We start from the raw sequence: 25,642 nt of genomic DNA, 5'->3' as shown, positions 1-25,642 counted from the left end.
CCGGTCTCCTGTACACATTTCCGCTCATACCACTCCTGCCCAGAGTTCTAAAGAAGATCAGTAACGACCAAGCCCAAGTCATCCTTGTGGCTCTGGACTGGGCACAGAGTCTGGTAGCCCGAGCTACTAAGTATGGCCATTGCTACTCCCATCAGACTGCCCTTTCAGGAGGATCTTCTTTCACAGAAGCAGTGGAGGGTTATTCACCTGAACCTATCCGCTCTCCACTTTTTTGCGTGGAGATTGAGCGGCGTCATTTGTCAACGTTTGACCTTCCTCCTGAAGCCTGCAATATCATCTTTACAGCCATGTGTCCTGCCACCAAATCGGTATGTGCCTGGTGTTGGAAGAAACGGCTGGCATGGTGCACAGAAAAGTCTCTTGGTACCCTTTCTGCCCCTCTTTCTGAGGTTTTACTTTTTATTCTTTCCCTTGCCCAGCAGGGCCATTTCTGCCTTCCTGCAGTTGCCTGATCAACACTCTTTAAGTCATCTCTTCCCTCCTTCCCCATTCATTATGCCTCAGTGGAACCTTAATTTGGTTCTACTTCTTTTTTTGTGTGTGCTCCTTTCGAACCTCTCAACAATTTTCCCCTCGGGCTTCCCACATTGAAAACAGCCTTCCTTGTGGGAATTGCGTCTTCCCTTCGAGTGAGTGAGCTGCAGGCCTTGTCCTCTAAGCCAACTTACCTTTCTATATATCCTGACAAACTGGTGCTTTGCGCAAGGCCTCTTTTCTGACAAAAGTGGTCACACCCTTCCACATAGGCCAATAAATCACCCTGCCTACTTTTTACGCATCCCTACATCTTTTAAGGAAGAGGAGAGACTCCACCGCCTGGACCCAAAAAGAACATTGGCCTTCTATCTTGATTGTATCTGTGAGTTCCAGTGGACGACCAACTCTTTGTGGCGTATTTGGGTGCGAAGAAAGGCCGGGTGGTGCAGAAATGAACAATCTTTCATGGGGGGGGGGGTTGTACTCTGCATCAAGATCTGCTACGCACCGGCCAAAAAGCAACCACCTGAAGGCTTGCAAGCTAATTCAACCAGCGCTACAGCTACAACCACAACCACTGCGTTAGCACGCAGAGTTCAGGTCCTGGACATCTGCCAGACAGCAATGTGGGCGTACTAAACATTACTGCCTGGAGAGTCAGGTCTGTAGGGATGGACACTTTGCCCGTTCGCGTTGCAGGATTTTCTTGATTTAAATTGGTTTGCTCCGGGGATGGTATTGCTTGGGTATCTATTCAAAGGTAAGTGATCAGTAGCTAGTCACTAGTCTCTAGCAGATGAACAAGTTACTTACCTTTGGTAATGCCTTATCTGGTAGAGACTATATCTAGTTGCCGGTTCCTTACAAACCTACTCACCCTGCCCACTGTACTGTCAGATTTCTAGGGATAGGGATCACCTTTCAGAACCCTAGTTTTGACACACCAGTGGTCAGTGTTCTTTGTAGCTCAGCGCTTCTAGCGTGGAAAGTTGTGGAAAGAAAGTGACATCAGCACATCTGAGTGGCACCTATATAGATACCACGCTGTCACTTCAGGCGCGGACTGCAACGGTTGTGGAGCTGATCAATGCCACCTACTGGTGCACAGGGGGTACTGCTCACGAAAAATCTTCCAGATCCAGTCTGATACCTGGGGAGATTTCAAAGGTGAGTCAGCAGCTAGATATAGGCCAATATTACGACTTTGACGGTCTTTTTAAAAGACGGCCGAAGCTGCTGCGGCCAGCATACTGCCAGTGCTGGCGGTATGCTGCCCATCCTATTAGGAGGTTTCCGCTGGGCCAGCGGTCGAAAACATTTCCACCCGCTTACCCAGCGGAAAACTCACCACAACATCGACGCCGGCTCATAATCGAGGCTGGTGGCAATGTTGTGGTGCGTCGATGTGACAGCCCCTGGCGCGCATTTCACTGCCCATAATTCGGGCAGTGAAATGCACAACAGGGCTGTCAGTGGGGGCCCGTGCACTGCCCATGCCAAGTGCCTGGGCAGTGAGGTACACCCATGGGGCCCCGATGTCCCCTTTCTGTGAGACCGCCATGCAAAGGCTGGCAGAAAGGGGACTAATAATCCCCAAGCGGATTGTGACCGGCAAGTCCGCCAGGCTATTGACAGGCAGAAACCTGGCGGTCAGACCATGGCCTATCTGCCATGGTCATAATAGGGCAGTTGGACCGCCCTGTCTGCGGCGGTCGGACCGCCATCGCGAGTGTGGCAGTCTTGAGACCACTACACTTGTAATGAGAGCCATAGCCTCTACCAGATAAGCTGTTACCGAAGGTAAGTAACTTTTTCTTTAGATCAGTACTATATAGGCATCTTGCATTATCCTTGACTTGCTTGTATTAATCCTGGAGTTATTCCACATTAAAACCTTTTTCCAAACTATTGTAATAGTTTTTGCAACGAATTCCCAGTTTTAGAAATTAAGGCAGTTTTGTCTGCAATTGATAAAAATGCAGGTATCCTATTTCATCTGTTTTGGGACACTATTCCACTTTCGGAGATAAATGAACATTAAGCCTTGAGATACAATTGACTATTGAGATACAGTACAGTTCTTCAGATAAAAAAGCACTGTAGGAAAATCATGCAAAGTCTAAGTAGGCCAGTTCCTCGCTTAACACACAATGTAAGCAATACCTTGGCTTACTCTGTGTGTTTGTTTTAATTATTATTCACGCATGTGACCAAACGTACCTTGTCTGAAACATAAAAGTAATTTGCAAGGGAATATCCAAAAAAATGCTTGATTGCAGCAGGGCCTGCCTGTATAACATCGACAATAGAATTACAATATATTTGTATGTCTGGTTGATAAAGCTGACTTACAAGAGAAAGGATACCAAGAACCTGCATGCAATGATGTGCTTGAGACACTATATGAATTAAATTAATTGGGCTTGTTCATTCAAAAGGTACTTCATTGTATCTTGGGGCAGAAGGGGCAAGGATTTTCATATCCTCGGAAATAGACAGTTTGTCATTTGGGCACTACCTCCCTTAGTAACAATCCATGTTTTGTCATTTCTTATCGCTTGTACCCCCTGTGGGCCTCCTTGTTGTTGTTTTGTAATGCAGTTGCCTACACTAGTCTTAATCTATCACCGGCTTTGGTTTCTTCTTTTCAGTAACCATAATCCTAATAATGAGGCATTCGAGATTTTCTTTACTTATCTAGTTGTCTATGAGGGCATATTGTTTCAGGCTATTGATCTTTGTACAGCAATCCACGTTTATACTGCTGGAGCAAAAAAGGTAGTGGCACCCGGAAGACTACACCCCATACTTAAGGTAATCATCATGCAGAAGTCTTTGGTATAAGAACAGATATCCAGTGAACAACATCCTTGACCACATTTTGTTTTTGGTATGTTTGGTAAGTTTACCACTGTAAGTAAACTTAGGCATTAAAAAAAATGACTGACCATTACTACCGTATCCACTTCATGTTATTCTCTTATCTGACTATTCCTCATGTACTCTTTATATTGATGGAAAAAAAGAAATGATGCTGAGGAGATCAATTGCACATACGCCGCTGAGACGTGGATGCGACAACACATGAACTCTCCCTATGTGCTGGGAAACCTCCTTTGATTTGGCTTATCATTGGGACACACATACTATGCATACGACAGAAGAGGGTCGAAAGTCTAGTAACTCTTAATGCATTAACACCAATTCACTTTCATTGTAATGATGATGTAAAAAAAAATCTTGTAAAATACAGTTGCCCGTTAGCATGAAAAGTCATGACCGTTTTGCAACCAGCCTCTAATTTGTACTTGCGTGGGTACTCATGTTTGCAATATATTCTGTTTATTCCAGTAGCTTGAATGGTAAAGATTCCCCACACATTATTATAAATTCACCTTTTCGCAGTTCTCTGAAATTATCCATATTACCAGAATTGCACCACCAAACATAAGCGTGTTGTTTGAAGCTATGAAAGACAATCAAGTGTAAAAATGAGATCCAAACTACCACTCAGTGTTGCGTCCTATTCAATTTACGTAAACTATCATATCCGACAAATAGCACAATTTTATGACAATATAAAAATTTTGAGCACAAAGGTGTGTGCAGCTCAATTACCCACTTGGAATATTTTAATAGCTAGAATGAATATAGTCTTTAGGGTTACCTATTTGGTCACAGGGAGATCCCATACCTTAAATAGGTCGTTGAGGAACCCTGAATCGACTCATTTGTGTTACCAACAAGAAACAGGTGTGTCAGTATCATCAACAGCAGCTTATTGGCTCCAGGTGTATAGCCTTTACCTGCTTTGATTGATTGGAGGAAGTAGCCAGGTCTCCTCGGTTCCTAATCCAAAATGATGTGTGGTTCACCCTCATGGATTTATTTGTATGGAAGAAATGTTAGGCAACATGTTCTTGGCAGACACTTGTGATGTGCCAAATTAAAGTACAGCATTAGAAGCAAGAAAACGTTTACTGCAATGTATGAACTGTCAACTAGCTTTCCCCAGTTAGCTTTTGAGATAAAAGCAAAGGGGTCAACATCCAGTGTCACATTTGAGAAAAAACTGATCCCAAATTCTGGCCCCCAAGTGATGAATTTACTGCAGAATGCACTGCTGCTTGTCAGTCCCTTTGTGCTGCCGGAAAAGAGGGTGGTTTGGCCCAGTTCAGGTGATATGAACTAGCTGGTTCTTGTTGTAGGGCACCTTGGGATTACACATGTTTATTTTTGCTTAGTGAGATTTTTGCAAGGCCATCCCAGGTTCTTCAGCTGGAATGCCTTATTCTGACAACGCAGGTCAAGGGTGAGAGTCACCTGAGTGTGCACCTTAACTGTGAAAAGTGTATCGTAAAATACTTAATCTGTGTACATATTTGATGAAAATTAATTTGTCTTACTTTTGTTTTGTGCAGCAAAAAATGGCCCCATCTATGATGTTGTGTGGAATTCAAACGCATCCGAATTCTGTGTGGTGTATGGTTTTATGCCAGCCAAGGCAACCGTGTACAACCTCAAGTGCGATCCAATCTTTGACTTCGGAACTGGACCCCGCAATGCTGCATACTACAGCCCACAAGGACACATCCTAATTTTGGCAGGGTTTGGAAATCTTCGAGGACAAATGGAAGTTTGGGATGTTAAAAACTACAAGCTTATTTCCAAACCTCAGGCATCCGATTCAACGTTTTTTGCCTGGTGCCCTGATGGAGAACACATAGTTACAGCTACGTGTTCTCCAAGGTTGAGGGTTGGGAATGGGTACAAGATTTGGCACTACAGTGGTACCGTTTTGCACAAATATGAGGTGCCTGCAGATGAAGAACTGTGGCAAGTTTCTTGGCAGCCCTTTTTGGATGGCGTTTTTAAAGCAAAGTCGATAGTTTATCAGGCGGTTCCTGGTGATGTTCCAGATTCTGAGCCCAAGCCTGCTCAGGCCTATCGACCACCAGCCCTGAGGAACAAGCCTGTCACCAGCTACAATCTGGTATGTACATTTTGCCTCAATTATCCCCCCAAAAAATTCAGGAAAATATTGTTGAAGTAAATATTCAAATGCAATTCTGTCTCCAAATAAACCCGAAGCATTTGGCTTGATAAATTGTTGAAGTACTTAATGCAAGGCAGTTTTGGAAACTGAGGTAAGTCAGCATGCTCTAAACACTCACAACCCAACTCAAGGGTGCAGAATCCATCGTCCCATCTTGGAGGGTCGAATACTCAGTGGTGACTCTTGTAAAGTGTGGGCTCCCTGTTACAGCCAGTGCACAGTGTGGTGTCAGCTTTGCAGTAAAAACAGTGGCCTGGCTGATGATTATTCTTGCTAGCATATGTTTTGTGATGCTGCTCTCCCTATGTTCACCATATCTGCCTAGAATAATCACCAGGTTTATGGCGGTTCCTTCATATTTTGTGTAACGAGTCGCATATGGCTCCTGGCATGTCTGTATTAGTGTTTTGGGGTGGTAATGTTGGATTTGTTGGTTACTGGAGGTGGTTAACCTTTTACCTTCGCTCCACCACAGTTGCCACGAATAGCTGGTCAGGATGGGCCAGTGTGGATTAGGCCCACGATGGGAAACCTGCCCGCATAAGCTTCCTAAGTAAACTCGTTCTCCTAACACCATACTCAAGTGGCAGAAGAACTCTTTTAATGGAGCCCAGTTTTATGAGGAAAGATCAGATTTGCCAGGAAGCGCTTCAAGTTTTATGGTGGTCTAATGATCGTTGTAATAGACCCGGAGGGGACATGGCTGGAGGTCTTTATAATAAGGCAAAGATGCTGAGGCACATTGGAAGCACCATCTTCAAAAGCTGTGTTTTAAATGAAAATTATTTTTGTTCCTGGCTTTAAAGAGGATGGTTTTCCCGATTTTTCAGAGTCAATTATGCTAAAGAGCCTCTTTAACTGATGTGTAACTTAACTACCCTTCACTGAAGGTGCCATTTCCTTTGGCAGTGGCATATTAAAGGTGCCAATGAGTAAGGCAATGAACAAAAAATGTGCATCCATCCCCCTACCCTGGTAATAAGAAGCAAAACATACATAAAAGCACTAGAGACAACATTTTGTGTACTGTTAAAACATAAAGTAGTCAGTTCTCCCCGTCAACTCACTGCAGATTTACCCTTAGTTTTTCTGTAAGTGATTTTTTTGTTATACACGTTATTTTAGTTTTCTCGGGTTTTTATCGTAGAACGGGTCAGTTTCTTGATCCAGATTTGAGTATGTGTCTCCTTAGCTTCCCGGCTCCTTTCGTCTAGCCCTTTTCTGCTCTGAAAGCGCCATCTGGTGGTGGTTATGACATGCTGCTGCCGTGGGCTCACGTTAAATCCACTGCAGGGAACGAACACTTAACCACTATTCACTGCAGGGAACGAACACTTAACCACTATTCATATGCGTGCCGTACACGTTTTACTCGTCCTGCAGAGCCTTCTCACTGGGATTATAATATAAAGTTTACAGATTACTCACTTCCTTTCAGGTGATGTATTAACCTTATTGATCTAGGAAAAACAGGATAAGGTTCCAGCATCTTGTCTCTTTGCCATTATACCCCTCTCCACGCAGCCAAGTAATGTCTGGAGCCATGTGAAACTTTGGCTGCATATATAGTTATTGTAGATAAAATTAGAATTCAATGGGGCATTAAAAAAACACTAGATAAGAAAATATCGCGGTAAATTTGTTGAAAGTAAAAATATGTAGAGGTACATAAGAACACTTTTTAAGAGTTTTTGAATTGTGAATTAAACATAGACGCACTTCAACCATTAATATACCCCTCTTATTCCTTCCTTATCCGTAAATAATCCTGTTTTTCCCCAGATATAATGTATTTGCCACTTTACTGGGGGACCTCCTATATCGCCCCTTTGTAATCCTTCTGCACCTTCCAGTAAGTAGACCTGCTCTTATACCAAACCTTACCTCTACCCTAACCCTAGCACTAAAGTGACCTACTGATGCTTTACCCCATCACTCAGATGCTGCGTGCGACATCCAACCAACACTAAAAAAGCCTGTAAGACTCCCAGTTGTGTGTTATTGCCTTGCAAGCCACAACATCGGCAGTCGGTATGTTGCAGTCCCCGTTGTAGCGGGACTATCATTGCTGTTTGATAGTGTTTCTTTGCAGACAGTGAAGGCTGCCTACCTATCACTCGGTTTACCCTTTTCCCCCTACTTTCAGTTCACCTCTAAAATTGCAGGTGGACCCCGCAGAGCTCCTGGATAGAAAGGAACTCCTCTGTGTACATTATGTTTAGACTTTCACAAGCAAGGGTTTGTAGCCGATGTATTAGTTTCTACATAATTTGTAAATATTGAATTGTGTATGTTTCGTTTTCAGTTCTTTCATTATTTTACTTCATATGGCTTTCTTTTTGTGAGTTTCTGTTTTGCGCTATTATATACATCTTTACCAGGCTCTCAGGATCCTCTTCTTTCCACCATGACACATACTTCCTAATCAGGATGGGTCATGGGCTGCGGTTAGGCTTAGATGGACCAAGTAATAATGAGCCAGTCAGTCCCTAGAAGCAGCCCTGGGTGAGCTAGATCTTGAAGTACTTCATGAGTTTCACTACACAAATCTACAATCTGACTTTCTGTCTCAACAGGCAATATAGTTATCACATTTTATCCAAACTTTGGATAATTGTGCTATAAATTATTCATTTGCCTCTGTTTTTAATAAAACATTCTCGTGAGTGGTAAGAACCACCCCCCTTCTCCCACCTGCTTGGAACGGATGGGACTCGCCCACTTTCTCTCATGCAGTGCAGTATGTGCTTCTACTTCAGCCTTTTGCAGTCCTTTCCTTCAGTGGTGTCTAATGCCATCATCTTCCTGCTGGGTCCACTTGCTGTCTGTTCAACGACATTTTCACAAGGTGCCAATGAGAGGGCACCAGTGCCCTCCTCTGCATCAGTGCCCTACAGATAAGATGTAGAAGACCGAGAAAGATCGGCGATTACCTGCACAGGTACATCTTGATCAAATATGCATATGTGTAAAATTCCTGTCGAAGAAGTATTTTTTATCTCAGTCGTTTTTGTGTGCCTTTTTTTCCTGAGGTATTTGTGAGTGGGAATATTCATATGTGGTTTTTTTGTTCAGATAAAACCTGACTAGAAGAAAATATTGTGTTCTACTTGAAAACCAAGAAACTCTGTTTTTAGGGTTTCTTATTTGGTGCTCTTAAATGCTGGAGAAGTCTTGCCATGGCAAGAACAGCGGATTCGGATTGTGCTGTAGAATGTGCAATAGTTACAGAGAAGTCCCAAGAAGCCTACTTTATGCTGAGCGGGGATATTTGGAGCTTTTCTTGCAGTCCTGTACAGTAACTGTGCTCACCTCTCTGGAAAAGAACAGGTTCATTTCTGGTTTTAGTGCATTGTTTTCATTTTGGTAAAATCAAATAGGCTCCCCTTATAAAACCTTAAAACTTGGTGTACCATGCCCTCGGTCCTTGATTGAAGACATTTTATATCATTGAACTTGAAAAAAAATCTAAACTAATGTCGAGATTCATAAGGGGCACAACCATCTCATACCCATGTAGATTAATCACAAGTCTGATACGTAGCCTTAAATCCCTAGACATGGCTTCAAATGCACAGTGAAAGTCCATAATATTTGTGGACACCTAGTCCTTCCTTTTTAAAAGAATAAATGTTGGTGCCTTCCCACACAGGGCGACAAAAGCAAAACAAGTATTGCCAAAGCCAATAGGTTTCGCCTATGCTCACTTAGGAGCTAAGCTGTTATTAGGGCCAATGGAATTATGCCACAGGAGAGGGCCTACTTATGCCGCAGGGTTGAGTAAAATATGTAGAGAAAAGGCAAATTATGCATATAATTCAGCACTTTTTGTAATAGTATTACTTCATTATTTCGTCGTCATTTTTAAAATTGGTAACACTGGGCGTTTGCATTGTACGCTTTGTGTTTACCTCGAACAGGAGAGACCTATGACAACTAACAGTATGGTACCTGTGACTGAAAATACTTGTGCGCCGAGTGAGGTAGCAAGACACATGAGCAGTTCGCTGGCAAACACAGTTAATGCAAAGTTGAATGGGTGCATGCATTCATGGTAGACACAATCTTCTGAAAATATTGGTAAGTGAAACTGTAGGAATGCATAAAACATTTGTAAATAGCTTCTGCTCACCATGCCCGCACTCGTCGTCTCTGAGGAAAAGGATTATAGAGCAGTCTGCCTTTCCCTTGCAAGCAGCACTGGAGGATAGTGCCATGATTAGACGGATTCCATGAGCTCTCTGAAGGCAACCACTTTTTATGGCAAAGACCTGGAGCACTTATTAGCCCTCCCATCAGGTGGGTAACCAGAGGGCCGTCATCAGCGCCTCATTGTGGGAGGACCGGCCTCTCCCCGCTGTTTCTGTTGTCCCATGTCCGTTTGTAATGCCCCTGGTGCACGTGTTAAGCACCATGAGACCTTCAGGTTGAGTTCACCCTGTCTTAAAGTGCAACCAAAATAAACGAGTTCGCGCTAACAGTGCAAACAATAAAAAAAAAAAAAAATTACAAGCGGGAGGGCAAAGTAAGAACGGGGTGTATGTCTCCAGGATGCACTAGATTGTCAAAAATAATGAACAGAGAAACAACAGCAAGAAGACTGTGACATTGTGATGCGAATGTGGAATATTTCAACAGGTGTGACAGAAAAACAAATTTCCTATGAACAACTTAGAACGTGTTCCGATCAAGACTGTTGAAAAACATGGTGAAACATGGTGAACACACTGAATACAAACACAACATTTCCTGCAGTAGAGGGAATGTTTGAATGAAGTGAGCAAAAACAACCAACTGACCGGACCGGTATAACGAAATGGTGGATAGTGGAAGGTAAAGAAATGACTGAGAGCGGGAGGAGGGGGGTGGGAAAAGAAATGACAGATAGCTGTGGCCAGCCACAAACTGGAATGCAGAATATGATGCTGGATCAAAGGAGGCAGACAGCGAAGGAGCGTGAGGGGTGGGGGGAGGGGAGGTCAGCAAGGTGTGAGCCAGGAAGAGGCTGAAAAAACACATGGACTGCATGCAGAAGCAGTCGTATAAAGCAGTTCTTCATAAATAAAAAAAAAAGTACCTGTGGAGTGGAAGGACACTGGCCTATAGCCAGCGGCAGTAACCGGAAGGAGAACTTGGCCCAGAATCCACCCGACGGCATGGACAGCAAAGCAGCAGAGAGCAGTAAGATTCAATTGCCCAGATGTTACTGCGCACCTTATTGCCAGACTGCGCATCAAGACTCAAGTACCTGGAATGATCACGCGCTCTGCTGATCTGAACTGCAAAGGTTAATTGCCAAGAATGAATCGCACACACTGTTGCCGATTCAACCATCAAGATTCAAATGCCTTGAAATGATTGCGCACTCTGCCGATCAGAACTGCAAGGGTTAATTGTCAAGAATGACTCGCGCACACTGTTGCCAATTTAACCATCAAGATTCAAATGCCTTGAAATGATTACGCACTCTGCCGATCCGAAATGCAGGGGTTAATTGCCAAGAATGAATCGCGCTCATTGTTGCCGATTCAACCATCAAGATTCAAATGCCTCAAAATGATTGCGCACCCTGCCGATCCGAACTGCAAGGGTTAAGTGCCAAGAGTAAATCACAAAGCCAAAAACTCAAATGTTTCTAGAAAACGGTTTCGAGGCATATCCCAAACTCCGCCTTACCGCCCTGCTTGAAGATCAGCAAGATAATGAGGACAGGGCCAGGAAATGTCCAAGTAAGCCTCCGGAACAGGAGCCCTGGAAAAGGCTGCTGCTCTGCACCAGGACCTCTGAATAGCGAGCACGTGGAGCTGGGCTGGGTTCCTTAAATAGGACCCAACCCCTACCCTCATGCCACACCCAGCCAGGCTGCAGCAAAGGCTTGAAAATTAACAAGCTTGAAAATGAACAATACATTACAAACAGCATCAATGACATCTCAAGATAAATATCTGCAATGCAAAAAGTTAATATGCAATATCAGCACACAATTCATGAATTATTCCTTTGCATAAGGTTTGTCATTTTGTAATATGTTGCCCGTAGAGCACGCACAGTCCTAGTGTTGACACCAGGTATAATCAGACGTGGATCCTGGGCTCACTGTGCCACTGGATTCAAGCCAGCCTAGCTGATGATGGGTGATACCCTGAAACCGGTCCCAGGATGTTTGTTTCCGGTCCAGAGAGGACCTAGCCTGGCAGGTCAAACTAGACTGTTCCCATGGGGAGCGGGGTCAAGACTGATTTGCATATGGCTGGCTCCAAACTGGGGTGACATGGTGGGCTAAAAAAATGATGCATTGGGATGCGCTCCGAGCGATTGCCAGTGCCTGAGCTCAGTTCAAGCATTCCATCCACCACCTTGTTGTTTTTGCATTTGCTGCCCTGACTGCGCTGGATATGCCCTGACTTGGTCCCTGCGCTCACTCTTTCACAGGATTCAAGCTAGCCTAGTTGATGAGGGGTCATACCCCGAAACCAGTTCCAGGATGACTGTTCCCGGTGCAGGGAGGATCTAGCCTGGCAGTTCGGGCTGGACTGTTCCTGTGGGGAGCAGGGTCAAGAGTGGTGTGAATATGTCTGGGTCCAAACTGGAGTCGTATGGTGGGCAAAAAAATGATGGATTGGCATGCGGCCCGAGCAGTTGAAAGTGGCTGAGGTTAATTCAGTTATTCCATCCATTACCTTGTTTTTGCATTAACGTAACAGTCACAATGCAATGCAACTTCCAGCATGGCCGTTCTCCAGGAAAGCCCAAAGAGTTAATGTGGTTGTCTTGATTGTTGATACTTGATAAAAAAGCTGACAATGACCAGTTATGTGACAGAGAAAGAGACGCAGGTAATATTCCTCAGGCATGATAGAATAACTAGGACGCACTGTGGAATGAGCACAGTCCAACAGGTATGCATTTCCTCAGCATGACCAGAACTTGTATTCTTTACTTGGGTAGTCCTGTTTTAACACTTTTAAGCTTTAGAACAGCTAAGTTAGTTTGAAGAAGTCACCTTTCTGAAGTCATACTCGATAATCACCATACCCGAGACTTGGAATTAAAACTTTCAGAAATCCAGGGCTATAGAACATTAAACCAAAGACCAGACCTAATGGCTTTGGCAGGCATTAGAGTTTGAAAACAGATCATGTGTAGGCCTCTTATTCAAGGGTGCCTTAAGTGTCACAGAAAATATTCAAGTTAAAACTTGAAAAAATGTTGCCCTAAAATGTTTGTGTGATCAAAGAACCTCAAAGAATCTAACACTCAGTAAAAAACAATTCTGGAGATGTTTGAGCCCAACAACCAAATGTATTGTTATGGCAGAAACCTGGATATTTTAGTGCCATGATACACAGCTAAGCAGTAGATAATGAAAATGCAGTGGAAAGGGAAGCTCTTTAAAAGTCCTATGCTTACAAATGCTAGCAATGGTAGGAAGAAGTGCACTAGTGCATGTGCTCTGTAGAGAAAAATTATGTTATTTACAATTACTTTTCCTTCAGGGAGAGAAAAGGATCAGTCTCAACTTTCATATCCTTCAAGGCAAGCTCATTCCTGCATTATATCCTAACACCTAAGCAGGATCTTCTTCGTTGCACAAATCTTCAATTTTATTGGAAATTAGAGTGTGTTGATAACCTTCTGCAAAACAAGATTAAGATCAGTGACTTCATAGTTGTAGGCATGTACTGCAGTGTAAGTAAGATACTGAAATGGCCAGCAGAGTATCTCTCATATGTTCCAGGCAGTCACAACATAGACAATGTCTGAAATTCAAGACAATCTGGGAAGATGTAAAGCATGGAACAGAAATAAATCCAATTAGGAAACACAATTGAAGCACAGATCATATGCTTAGCTTCCAACTATTGGTGGCAGTAAAGATCTAATAATAAGTATGGAACAACACCAGCAGGAGCTATACAAACTCCACAGATAGGTGTTGATTGCACAGCAGTAGATAGATCTTGATCCCATCTTAAAAAAACATCTGAGAACCGCACAGCACGTAAGGAGTAGCTGTTCACAGAAAGAAATAAGTAACTCAGTAGTAAGCAACCTGAAGTTGTTTTGACTGCATGTAACAACCCAATATACGCATTGGACTTATCAACAGGAAATTTAATGAAGAGCACTAAGGTAAAGATAAATACGTGGATTTGGCTTGTTGTATGGTCCCATTCCGAGCTTCAAATGCTCTCTTTGTATGGATGGCCAGGCTAACAGACGAGCCACCATTTGAGCTGAAAGTGTTGTAAATTTACAATCGGAGGCATATCAGGATGCTTTGTTAATTGACTCAAAATACTAGAATGGTTCACAAAAAGATGGCTTACATAAACCACTGAGCAAAGTAAATCATACTCCTAGCACACCCCACATCCCCCTTAAACATTAACATTTCCAGCAGAGGTGGAAAGCAGTCCTCCTAAATAGCTGCCCTTGATCCTCCGGGTGCATCCAGTGACACTTAGTTGCAGCACAACTCTTTCTTCCTGCTTTCCCAAGCAGCTTCCATGTGAACTTGCCATTTACCCACACAAGAGAATAAACTAACCTCCCTGCCATAACGTATTGTCAGACAAGGTTTTCCCAAGAGTCATCCATGTGAGGTATATTTATAGAAGGCCTCACTGCCCAACAAGTCCTCAGGTCTGCTTCATCAAGCAGCCTCATGAGCTCAGCTACTTTCTCCACAGTTGGGTGCTACTTCATCTGAAAACATGTAGCAACAATCACCAGCGAAACTGTCTAGTACAACACTGGTGCGAGTCGGCCTGTTGGGGTATGCAAGACAAACACATTGGTAAAAGAAAAGGCCAAAGGCGTGGCCACTGTTCTAATAGATGTGCAACATGCGTTCTCTTTATCCTGTGTCTAACTCAGTTGGAACAGCTGCATTCCCACCAACAGCCTTTCATGGATGTATGGAATGAATATACATCATTATCGATTATAGTGACATTTTGTCCATTGTCATGGATTCTGGGACATTGTACATATAATGGAATGCCTGATTAATAAAAGTCTTGATTGTTCAATAAGAAAGAAGCACTTCAATTTGGTTGATTAATTCCATGCTTTAGGGTGTTGTGGAAGACCTGAGCAGATGATTAGCCTACCATCAGCTACAGTTAAATTTTGATAAAATGCTGGCCCTGCATGCCAGAATATCTGGTCGCCATTTCACATAGTGAAAGGATTAGGCCGGAGCTTGGGTTCTGTTGCAGACACCTTAACACTTAGGAAGAAAACCTAGCAATGCTACAGCTTTTGAAAAGGAAGTAAACTACCCATTGTGTTGAGAACCTCCTCTCATCTGCGCAATCTGATTTGAGCCCTGATGAGGACTTGCTGTCTCGAAGAGGATACTCTGCCTAAGATGGGAGTGCTGCTGCCGGAACGCGGCAAAGAATTGTTTCTCCAGTCGTCTCACCATTTCCCTTACCAGAAAGTTCCTTTATTGTGTCCCAAGACCACTGGCGCAAGGAAAGAGCTCAAGGCTCTTTAGTGTGCAAATCACTACCTTTTGGTGGAATGCACTAGAGGCTCTTGTTTCCTTGTAGTCCATTGCCTTCTCCTCTTTATCGCTGTGGCAATACTTTTGTGGACCTTCTGACACATTTCCTGGTTTCTGTGAGCCCATACCCAAAGGTTACTTCTCCAACTGTCGTCAGACTGAATTCACTTTGTCTTCTACATCGGACCGGAGGGTTATATTCCAGCTTTATATCGCAATGTGCCTGAGTTTCGTTTCATGCAATTACTGGAAACTTATCTTTGACCTCAAAGCATGACCAGAAATTGCCAGAGCTGATGTAATTTACCAAGAGCACGTAAGAGTGAAAGCTATCCATTACTGCACTAGAGAATTCATCCCACTCCAAATTATGAACATCACAGCGGTCCTACAAACCTTTAACAAATTAATATGTTCCCCCCGCAGCATTTACTATGCAAAGATTGTTAACCAATGCCTTGTTCGCTCACTTCTTACCCTTTCCATTCTTGTTAATGCCACCTTATAGCAAGGTAGTCTCTTTGCAAGTCAAATAGGTAATGGCTATGTCATTCTTGGATAAAATAAACTGCAGACGTCAAATGCTTGTCAAACTGTAGACTAATCTTGATCCTTCTTCCTCTCTGCAGGACTATAAACTTATAGATACTACTGCTGTTCCACCAACCTGAAGACCAATAATCTATAAAATGGATTCAGTTGGGTCTCTGCCCAAGACACTGGACTGAAACTGCACTTTTGAACGTCGGGGAAGAACCTGTAGCCACCTTCAACAAAGGCCCTGTAAGCACATTGATATTGAGACCTTTACATTTCATTCTGCACCGTCTTTCTGACACTGCTCTAACAGCCTGGTAATTATTGCGCAAGAGAATGGGACCCACTTAGTCTGCTTTATATATTATTCTCAATTAAGCAGATGCATCTTTACCAATTTAAACTCTTTATCTAAAACTACCTGCATCAACTACGGTGTCCCAGGAGTCTAGATCTCTCATTGATCCTTTTCAACATGTCCAGTGCCTAAAATGATGGGTGCAGATAAGTGGATTAGATTTATTTGATTCAATCATAGGATGTGACTGCACATTGATTATAGAGTGCAAGTCTCTTACGTCATTTAGGCCTGTAGAGTGAGCACTCAAGATTGTAACCATCTATGATGGTTAAACGAGGGTTAGTATTCTCTCCCATAATTCTCTCGCCCTCTTCTTCTTCATTTCTCTGTTTTACCTGGCCTATTGATGAGTGGAAAAATCCTGTTAACTGTGTTGCCATAGGAAGTGTCCCCCAGGGAAAATTAACCATTGTTTTTTCCTGGCCTGCTTATGATGGGCATGTAGAATGGAGCAGTTGACCCTTCATCATCTCTTCAACCTTTCTTAGTAATTGCTTTCCTGCCTTTCCAGGAGTGGCATTCAGGTAGACTCAGACAGTTTGCTTTGGCAGTGCATCTTTAAAACCTCATAGTGGTATATAGATCTTAAAGGCATTTTCGGAGGCTCTCTAACTGTAATCCCCTCTGTTTTAGCAAATTAGCCTTCTAAACCTGTTGTATCCAGCAACTTTAAACTGGTGTCATGTAATGCAGTTTTCTTCATAGTGTTTGTCGGCTTGGAAGCTTTTTGTTTCACAATGCTCTCCTCTAAGGAATCCAGTTCTGTGTTCTATAGGGATGGATATATACGCCCTTACCTCTTTACTGCTCAGCATCTTTAGGACTTTAAAATAAACCAGGACATTTTCCTTTCTCCTTTTTTCAAAACATGGTTCTCACAAACACATACACAGACCACACACACAGGACCACTGCGCATTTAGGTCCTCAAATTGTTTTTGTTTATGAGGCTGCGTCATAGAGCCCCTACAAGTCATCATTTGTCCTCTTCACAGCGCTGAAGTCATAATAAGGTGAGTACGAGGGATCTTGCATAAACTCAGTAACACTTTTCATTGTGGGGCTAATGGTCTTCCTTCCTGGAATTTGTGTACCAAATTTCTAAGGGTACAACATTTCTTTGGACCTGTTCCACTACAAAGGTTGGTCTCAGGAAGTTCCAGGGACGGGATGTTGTCAGTGCTTTTTGAGTAGAGTTCTAACATCCTGTTGAAAGTGTCCTTGTTGGTCAGAGCGCTGTGCTCACATTCAAGGTCTTTCCAAAGATGTCCTCCTATGTGCCTTACTGGTTCCACATGAACAGTAACAAAAATCCATAGGTTTCTTTTTACCAACCATCTACAGATTTGAACATACTCAACACAACTTGAACTTGCCACCAGTTTTTTGCTAATAAAAGCAAAAGGAAGCTTTGAACCTGGACATGCATATCTTCTAAGTGCTGTTTCATTATAATTTCTTTAAATCACAGGTATGGCATTCTCTGGAACGTTGGTGAATTGGACCAATAGGAAACCACAAACTTAAGTGTGACTAATCTACACTTTCAAAACACGTAGTTATTTCTTTCATAAATGAAGCTATTGAGATTTATCAAAAACTGTCAAATTTCAAAACAAAATACTATATTGGGTTAACAAATCAGTGCAGTAGAGGTTGAAAAAACATAGCGGTTACTTATGTAGCATGCTGAATAAAAAGTAATAACCTTATACACTGATTTTTGGTGTGTTGAGGTTATTCGATAAAGCTGATTAATTGATACTGGATATGTAAATTGACTATTCAATTTGTTATTGCATTTTAGGTTAAAAAGCTCTCCTTGTGTTCTCAAGTCTGTTGAATATGGCTGTCTGTTTCAGAAGCTTTTGCAATTCCATATTCTTTTAATCAACAGCACGAGGATGAGCCACCTCAAAGTATGAGGCCACAGACGGGAATCAACGAGAAGCCTCTGTCAAAAACAGCACTTAAAAATCAGAAGAAGCGAGAGGCCAAGAAAGCAGCTAAGCAGGTACAAATGAAATTAGGCTGACCAATTGAATTTCAGAAATTCTTTTTGAGTGCTTCTATTTGTAGTAGCAGTGTCCTCTGCAATTATTTTCGCACATGTTCATTTCTTTAAGTATGTACTCATTAGTAATACTGCTGAGGTTTTCAGGTGTCAGGAGGATGGCATTGTCAAAGACCTGAAAAAATATCTACATTTAATGCTTTTTTTTGGACTATATGCTTGTTCTGTAATTGTACACCTCGTGTGTGGATATGTGTGTGTATGTATGTATGTATGTATGTATATATATATTCACCATGATTGGAATTGCAGTAGCTCCCAGCCCCTTGATGGCCGTCCCAGGCTATGTCAAAGATATCCCGGCAGGCATATGCAGATTCATTGCCATTGCGCTATTGCTTGCGAAACAAGGATTGGTGCTATACTGGGGCATTAAACATACCCCACTGAGGGTGACTGGCTAAAAACCATGCTATATTGTGAAACTATTAACTAAGTATATACCACATTCCTATCACCCACATCACGGCCCAAAGATATCTGGCAGCCACTGCACACTTGTTGACATTAGACTTTGGTGCAACTGATTGAGTAGACAAAACGCCCTTCCCCTTTGCGGTAGCCGAACCCCCATGGGTCTACCATCCTTTTTGTTGGTGCCCACATGCCATGTACGCCATAGTACCTGTGACCCAGACCCAGCCATCTGACTGGATAGCCTGCCACCAAATGCCCCTTGGACTCTAATCTCCTTAAAAATGCTTATGTTCACGATATCGTTGCTGTTTTTGCCTGACTGCTGACATGTTGTCAGTATTAGATCTCTGTCTGCTTGTTGCGTAGACGTCTCTCATTAATTGATGTTATGGCTATGAAAATAAAGTTTATATATTTCCCCCTATGAAAAATCAGGGGAAGACATGGGATCTAGAGGGTAAATTGCTGACAACGGACTCTAAAGACCTGATTTTTAATTCAGCTTCTGTAAGTAACCATGTTCTCACTGGTGGAAGGAGTTGAAAGTCCGCTTTAATTGAGGGCTCTGTCGCTTCATCACACTTTGGCCAAGAGTGTCAGACAAGGTCTGATATCACACCTGAGGGGGTGGCCAGAGTGTCAACCGGGGTCTGACATGATACAAGACAGTGGTCAGACTGTCAGCCAAGGTTTTGTATAACACCGAAGGGTGGTATAGTGTAGACAATGGCCTGACCTCATACGTGAGGGTGACCAAAGTGTATGCCGTGGTCTGACATCACAGCTGACAGACTCTTGGAGCTGAGTGTAGAAGCCCAATAACTTGTTAAAGCACATGCTTACGGTGGCCGATACAGAGAAGGAGGCCTACGGAAATGAGGCAGAAGTTTCAAAAGAATTAAGGTGCTTATCCATGAGGTATGGCATTGAAATAGCCTGCCAACCAAATTTCAGTTGAAGTGACCATATTAGCAATGCTGAACCCAGGCCACCATTTTCTATCTCTTTAATCCGGCTTTGTCCCTAGGATTGCATACAAGCTGTGGCTCTGTAAACCAGATCATGATTAGTACAAAAGAAGAGCGTGTCTCAGCTCACGCTGTAATTCGCAATCAGTAACAGATGCCTGTCCGTCAAATGCAACCACAGCTGGGCATGGTCACATGTAAATGTAAATCATAGAAAACAGCTACATTCTACCCTAGTGCTTCAGTAGTTGGCCAGGGGATGTGCTTACTTTGAGAAGTGATGATATTAGGGAATAAAAGAGCAACAGCAGACATTATTTCCTCATAGGCTGCTTCTTCATTAAGATAGACAAGAAAATATATTTTCAACTCAACTTGTAGTTTATAGTATGAATGTAGGACTGTTTTTATATTTATGCTAATAAACATTTATGTAGCATACAATCTAAATAGTTTTTTTTCCATTTAATAACTATAAATTTGACTACACCACTCAGTGGCTCTTATTTTGCTAATGTGGAAAAATATCAAGTTGAGTGATGCCTGCAAGGGTTTAGTCTTATGTCTTGTTGGTAACATGCAGATTGGTTTGCATTTCACAAATATTGTACTGATTTAGTTTTTTTACCAGGATATAAACTTAGAGCTGTTGTTTACCCTAGAATCTCTGTAACAAATCCGTACAACCATTGACTTCAATAGGATTCAAAACTATGAAGTGGTGATTACCTGCAGCAGATAGTTTAGCAGTCCAAGCTCTTTTAAAGTTCAACATGCAACCAGCAGATCCTACACAGATCTTTGCACTAAGTGCTTTAACCAGTTGTGCTCTCATACAACTCTTACAGCTTTGGACGTTTTGAGTATAGATAGTTCGCTGCAGGAGGTTGATCCATCCCCTCAACTCCAGTTGTAGCTGGTAAGATAGCTCAATTGGGTTCATGCTCCTAGCGTGTGAACAAAGTGAAGGTCACAGGTTTAAATTGTGTTACAATCATCTCAGTCTTTCATCTTTCTAGGATCTTTAAAATGATTACGACTGAAATGGGCAATAATGCCTTTCATAAAGAACAGAGGAAATCAACATAGATTGAAATAGGCACATGAGGGTGTGCAGAAATAAGGAACACAATACAAGGTAGAGAAGGTTTAAACAGAAAAGGTGTCAACCTCGCGTCAGCTCTTCTGTGTGAGACTATGATAATCATTGGGGCTGTCAATACAATTGCACTTTGAGACTGTGCTTCTAGATGTGAGATTCACACCCAGATGAGTGGTTTCGGCTTCAAGCACGTGCTCTGCTCAAAATTAACTTCTGTCAGCCCCGGGAGAGTTGATGAAATCTGAGCCTTTAAAGGAAAGCATAGGTCTTGCTCATGTCACCAGCTGTGATTGTTGTTCCAGTTTTTATATTTCTTATTTGGAGTAATTCTGCAACTTATAGGCAGGACTGTGCCTTTAAGAGGTTTCATAGGCTCTGTCCTTGCCACTTTCCTGTGTAATGATCTAGCCTACTGTAATTATCCTTTTTACGTTTAAAGACTTGCAAACGGCTTGGTTGTTTTTTCTAAGTTATGTTGCCTAAATGTCTCTAAGCAACAGACCAATCCAAAATACTCTCCACCATTGGAAAAAACATCCTGCATTCGGGCAACAAAGGGGAGATTTGCTATAGACCCAGAGTAAACGTTGCTGTCGACAGCACTTGCCACCTGAATACACTAGACACAAACATCTACCAGAGTGCATTGTACTTAACATCACAATTAGGCTAAAGCTGAAATAACATCCAGACTAAACCATCTGTGGTCATTTGTTGAAGAGCATGCAACATCACAGCCCATTTGTCATGGCATTCACCAGCATCCCCCGCAACAGTAGTAGACCAGAACATAACACCAACAAATCAACAAAAATAGCTGAGGTTGTGGTCTACAGTGAAATCCCCATAATCACATGCTGCTAAGTTGCTTCTAACTGCTGACTCATATTAATGGTAGACTTTGCTTTGCAGATACAAATAGCACTCAGGTGTTTGGTTGTTGCTAGAGGCAGGAAACAACTGAGGTTTCAGGCAACAGGAGCTTCAGCCTGTAGAAGTGGAAAGGAATGGGCTGCTGGTAGGTGGCAGGGAGGCCTGATTGTGAGGTCTGAACGTCTCTAATATTGTACCATAGTTGTTTGATTGGCACTTAAAAATCTCCTGCACAGGTGGGTGCTTTCACCACTGCAGGAAAAGGCATGAGGTAGCTTTTCTCTCTGAAACCTGTGCATGTTAAGAGATGTGTAACCCCAAGGATTACTGCAGTTTAAGGACTAAAACTGTAACATCAGTGTTTCCTGGGAAAGCTCTGCTGTGCGAGCGCTGCATCTTTAAAATCTGTGTAGTCAGAGTAGTTCACATGACACCTGAGCATGTGAGAAAAGTGTAACCTTATGGATGTATTTGCTGAATAATTCTAAGCTGGTACGCTAACCTCAAAGATGGTTCTAGTGTTTGAGGATTGAGCCTGTAAATTCTGCGTGGCCTGAGGGAATTAGTTCTGTTGCATGAAGTTTATAAGCTCTATGGTGAGAAATAAAAGAAGTTGATGGTGCCATGAAGGAACATGCTATATATGTTACCATATACATGTTATCAAGGCTTTTGGCAGTGGATGAATACCTCAAAAACTCCTAAGAAGGAAGGATTAATATTGAGCACAACACAAAAGTAATGGAATATATGCCAGGGACTTCCAGCTGCAGATTTCTGAACTTAGAATATCCCCTAGTTGTTAGGGTGGGTCTGGAAAATCTTGAGCAGTACCCCTGTGGGCCAGCAAGTGGTGTTAGACCCATTGGTGTCATAGGTGTTGTCCACACCAGATGTGATATACGCAGTGCCTATATAGATGCCACCCCAATGCGTTGACATCAGTTCCTTTCTTTCCGCACCACCAGCACGAATCCAGACGAGCTTCCTCAGTTAATTTTTGACTAATTTTTTCAACACTTTTGTTGACTTTATTTTAGCATTCTGCTCCCATTTTGCTAGGGATGTCCTCGAAGAAGCCAGTGGGATCTGGTAGAGACTTTTAGTAGCAGATTCCGTACCTTGGAATACCCCCCAGGTGCCACTCTGGATCCGGAGATTTTTCTACAGCCGTACTCCTGCGCACCGTCAGTTCACGTCGATTGGCTCCACGTCAGTCAGTGGCATTGTGCGCACCAGATATAGCATTGCGGGACCTATATAGGTGCCACTGTGGCGCGCTGACGTCCATTCTTTTCTTTCTGCACCAGCCAGTGCAGAGCTGAAGAAGAGCTACCCCTCAGTCACTTTTTGACTGGTCTGTTTCAGCTTTTTGTCGACATTCTTTTGAGTGTTGACACTTCTGGTGCGTTGAGATGACATCACGTAAGTCTGGGTTCAAGCCCTGCAGATCCTGTCAATTGGCGATGTTCGTGACAAATCTGTTCCGCCTGTGCTTTGTGGTGTCTGGAGCGCGACCACACCCCAAAGGCATGCTCCGAGTGCTGTGCCATGAATCTGAAAGCTTTGAGGGAGCTGTTCCCAAAGCTCATTGTGGCCTGGTGCTCGGCTCCACATTGGTCCCGATCTCGGTCAAAAGGAAGGTCCCGAGAATGGTCACAGAGCCCCCATTTATTGTCTCACTCCAATTTCTTGGGACAGTCTGGTAAGTCGAGGCACAAAAAGAAGTTGAAGAAGAACAAGTGTTCTTCGACTTCACCCCATCCGTTGGCTGGCAAGGTGAGTAAAAGAAGCGTCTTCATTCCAGGCCTCTGTCCTCAGAGCCTGCGTCTGGGTTGGTTCCGCGCCTCTCGAGCTTCCGGGAGCCGAAGCGACCCCTGCCCAACTCCATGAACTTTAAGAGGCTATGCGCCTCATATTTGGGCAGTCCGACTCGCCGGAGTCCTTAGGCGCCCTCGGGTTCCCCCCCAGCAACTTTGGCCTCATCCTTGAAGGGCACCCATGGATCCTCCCTGCTCTGCAAACTGATTTCTAGGGATAGGGACTTCCCTTACAGGGCCCTAGTTTTTTTTTTTTTTTTTTTTTAATTCCTTTTATTGAACAGTTAAACAAAAAATGTGGTGACGTTAGACAATACAGATCAGAAAGAAAGCCAGCAGCAGTAATTGACCAAAACCCCATCGTTGCTACAAGATTACACTGGGTAGCTATAAAATCCATATCAGCATTATTACAAGACATTAGCACCAGTACCATCCAGGGGCTCGCAGACTTCCCCCCCATACGCATTCTACTTTCCCTATATCCTGGTCCATTTATTTGGCAAATCCTCCCCGCATATACAACCCTCTCAGCCAGCATGCACCAGTCCATGTTTCTCTTCCAGTACCCCCAAATCTGGGCTCGATTCTGATCGCCACACGCAAGCAATGTTTTCGCTTGGCCACCATAGGTCCCAAGGTGAGCTCAGGACCCTAGATTTGATGCACCAGTGGTCAGTGTTCAACATGGCTCCGAGCTTCTGGCATGGAAAGTCGTGAAAAGAAACTGACTTCAGCGCACCAGGGTGGCAGCTATATAGGTCCCTTAACATCATATCCAGCATGCACGATGCCAACGACTGAGGCGGAGCTGACTGACGTCACCTGACAGTCCTGGGGTACTGCTCACAAAAAATCTCCGGAACCCAGACTGACACTTGGGGGAAATTCTGAGGTAAGGAATCTGCAACTAGAAATTGTCTATACCAGATAAGGCGTTACTGAAGGTAACTTGTTATTTTAAACCATATGGGGCCTGTCACAGACAAATGTATGCAACAGATCCTTACCTGGTTTGTTTGAACCAGACCACAATTCTGGGAACTGTCCCAACTGCCATGCTATGAATCCGAAGGCAGTTTGGGAGAAGGAGACAAAGCTCCTCGTGGCCTGACATAGGCAGACTTTGCACCGCTCCAGATCCCAGTTGTGTGAAAGGTCCCAGGCCTGCTTTCATCGTTGTTCCCATCGGACAAAGTCACCTTTGGGTAAGTCCCACAAACATAAGAAGTCAAAGCACTCCTAGACTTTGCCGCACTAGTCCAAGTCATCTGGTGACGCATGGGAGCGACGCTGCAATTTGAGGCCCAGCTTCTGAACTCCACCTGCTGAGCCAGGGTCCAGTCTGCGCCTTCCTGAATTTCCTGGAGCCTTGAAAACCCCCACGCTACCTACAGTTTTATGATGCCATGCACCTCATATTTGGGTGGCTTTACCCCTCTGGAGCGCCTTTGCGCCCCATGTGTCTGGGAGGTGGCGGGCAGGTTTGCCCCCTGTGAAAATTGGGCCTTCTGGATCTATTCCCAGGTCCGTCCTGACTCCAGGTCCGAATTCACAACCTTCATTGGGGTTCGCCTCATGCCGTCTTTTCCAGCCCCACCGACGTGAGGCACTGAACCCATGGTCATTCCCAACTCAGATATGGAGCTGGACCGGCGTCACTGAAAGTCTAAATCGGCGCCAACCGGAACCCAACAAACATCCGGGTCAGAGATAGTGCCTCCTCTCTTTGACAGGCCCTGTAGGGATTTTGGCTGGGGTGGCTACCCTGATCCCCATGAAGACCACCTCTAAAACCAATTGGATGATGACAACTGGTATGAGGAGTTGGGAAGTGCCAGTGTCCTGGGCACCTCACTAGACACTGGCCTCTCCTCCTAATGTGGCTACAGAGGAAGGGGCATCCTTTGCCATGATGGTGAGGAAAGTGGCTGAGGTCCTCGGCCTCCAGCTACTCAACTTGGAAGTCAATACCAGTGTCTTGATGGAGGTGCTTCAGGTGGGGATATACCACACAGAACCCCTATTGTGAAGCCCTCTCTGACATTCTGGTCGGGTCTGGGCCAAGCCATGCACGGGCACCTTGTGGACTGAACAATGGCACATTGCCACCTCCCCTATCCTGAGGACTCAGCTTTTCTCACCCACCACCCCACCCCTGAGAGCCTGGTAGTGTGGTGATGCAGGCCTCAACTTCCAAAGTGAATCCAGGCCTATTCTCTACCACTCTACCAGATAGGGAATCCATGATGCTGGATACCTTTGGAAAGAGCATTTTCTCTTCTGTCATTGTGGCGAGTGAAGACTGTGTGCCTCTTGAGCCGATATAGCAGCACTGTGTGCGACTCAGTTACACAAGTACTGTATATGGTCTCGGAGAAGGCCCAAGCCATCCTAAACCAGGCTATCGCCGACAGAGGGG

General features: G+C 43.7%; 1 protein-coding gene across 1 annotated transcript in view; it reads left to right on the top strand.

The window, feature by feature from the left end:
* The window catches only part of EIF2A (eukaryotic translation initiation factor 2A), a 161,887-nt gene that overhangs the window by 109,120 nt on the left and 27,125 nt on the right, over positions 1 to 25,642 (top strand). Inside the window, exons 10-11 of the mRNA XM_069213360.1 lie at positions 4,920 to 5,491; positions 17,864 to 17,980. Of these exons, the coding sequence (XP_069069461.1) occupies positions 4,920 to 5,491; positions 17,864 to 17,980 (689 nt within the window). The remainder of the gene's footprint in view (positions 1 to 4,919; positions 5,492 to 17,863; positions 17,981 to 25,642) is intronic.

The sequence above is a fragment of the Pleurodeles waltl genome, chromosome 11 (assembly GCF_031143425.1).
Source record: "Pleurodeles waltl isolate 20211129_DDA chromosome 11, aPleWal1.hap1.20221129, whole genome shotgun sequence".
In the NCBI taxonomy this organism is placed as follows: Eukaryota; Metazoa; Chordata; class Amphibia; order Caudata; family Salamandridae; genus Pleurodeles; species Pleurodeles waltl.
The sequence above is the reverse complement of the archived record's forward strand: the minus strand, read 5'-3'. Positions and strand labels throughout refer to the sequence as shown.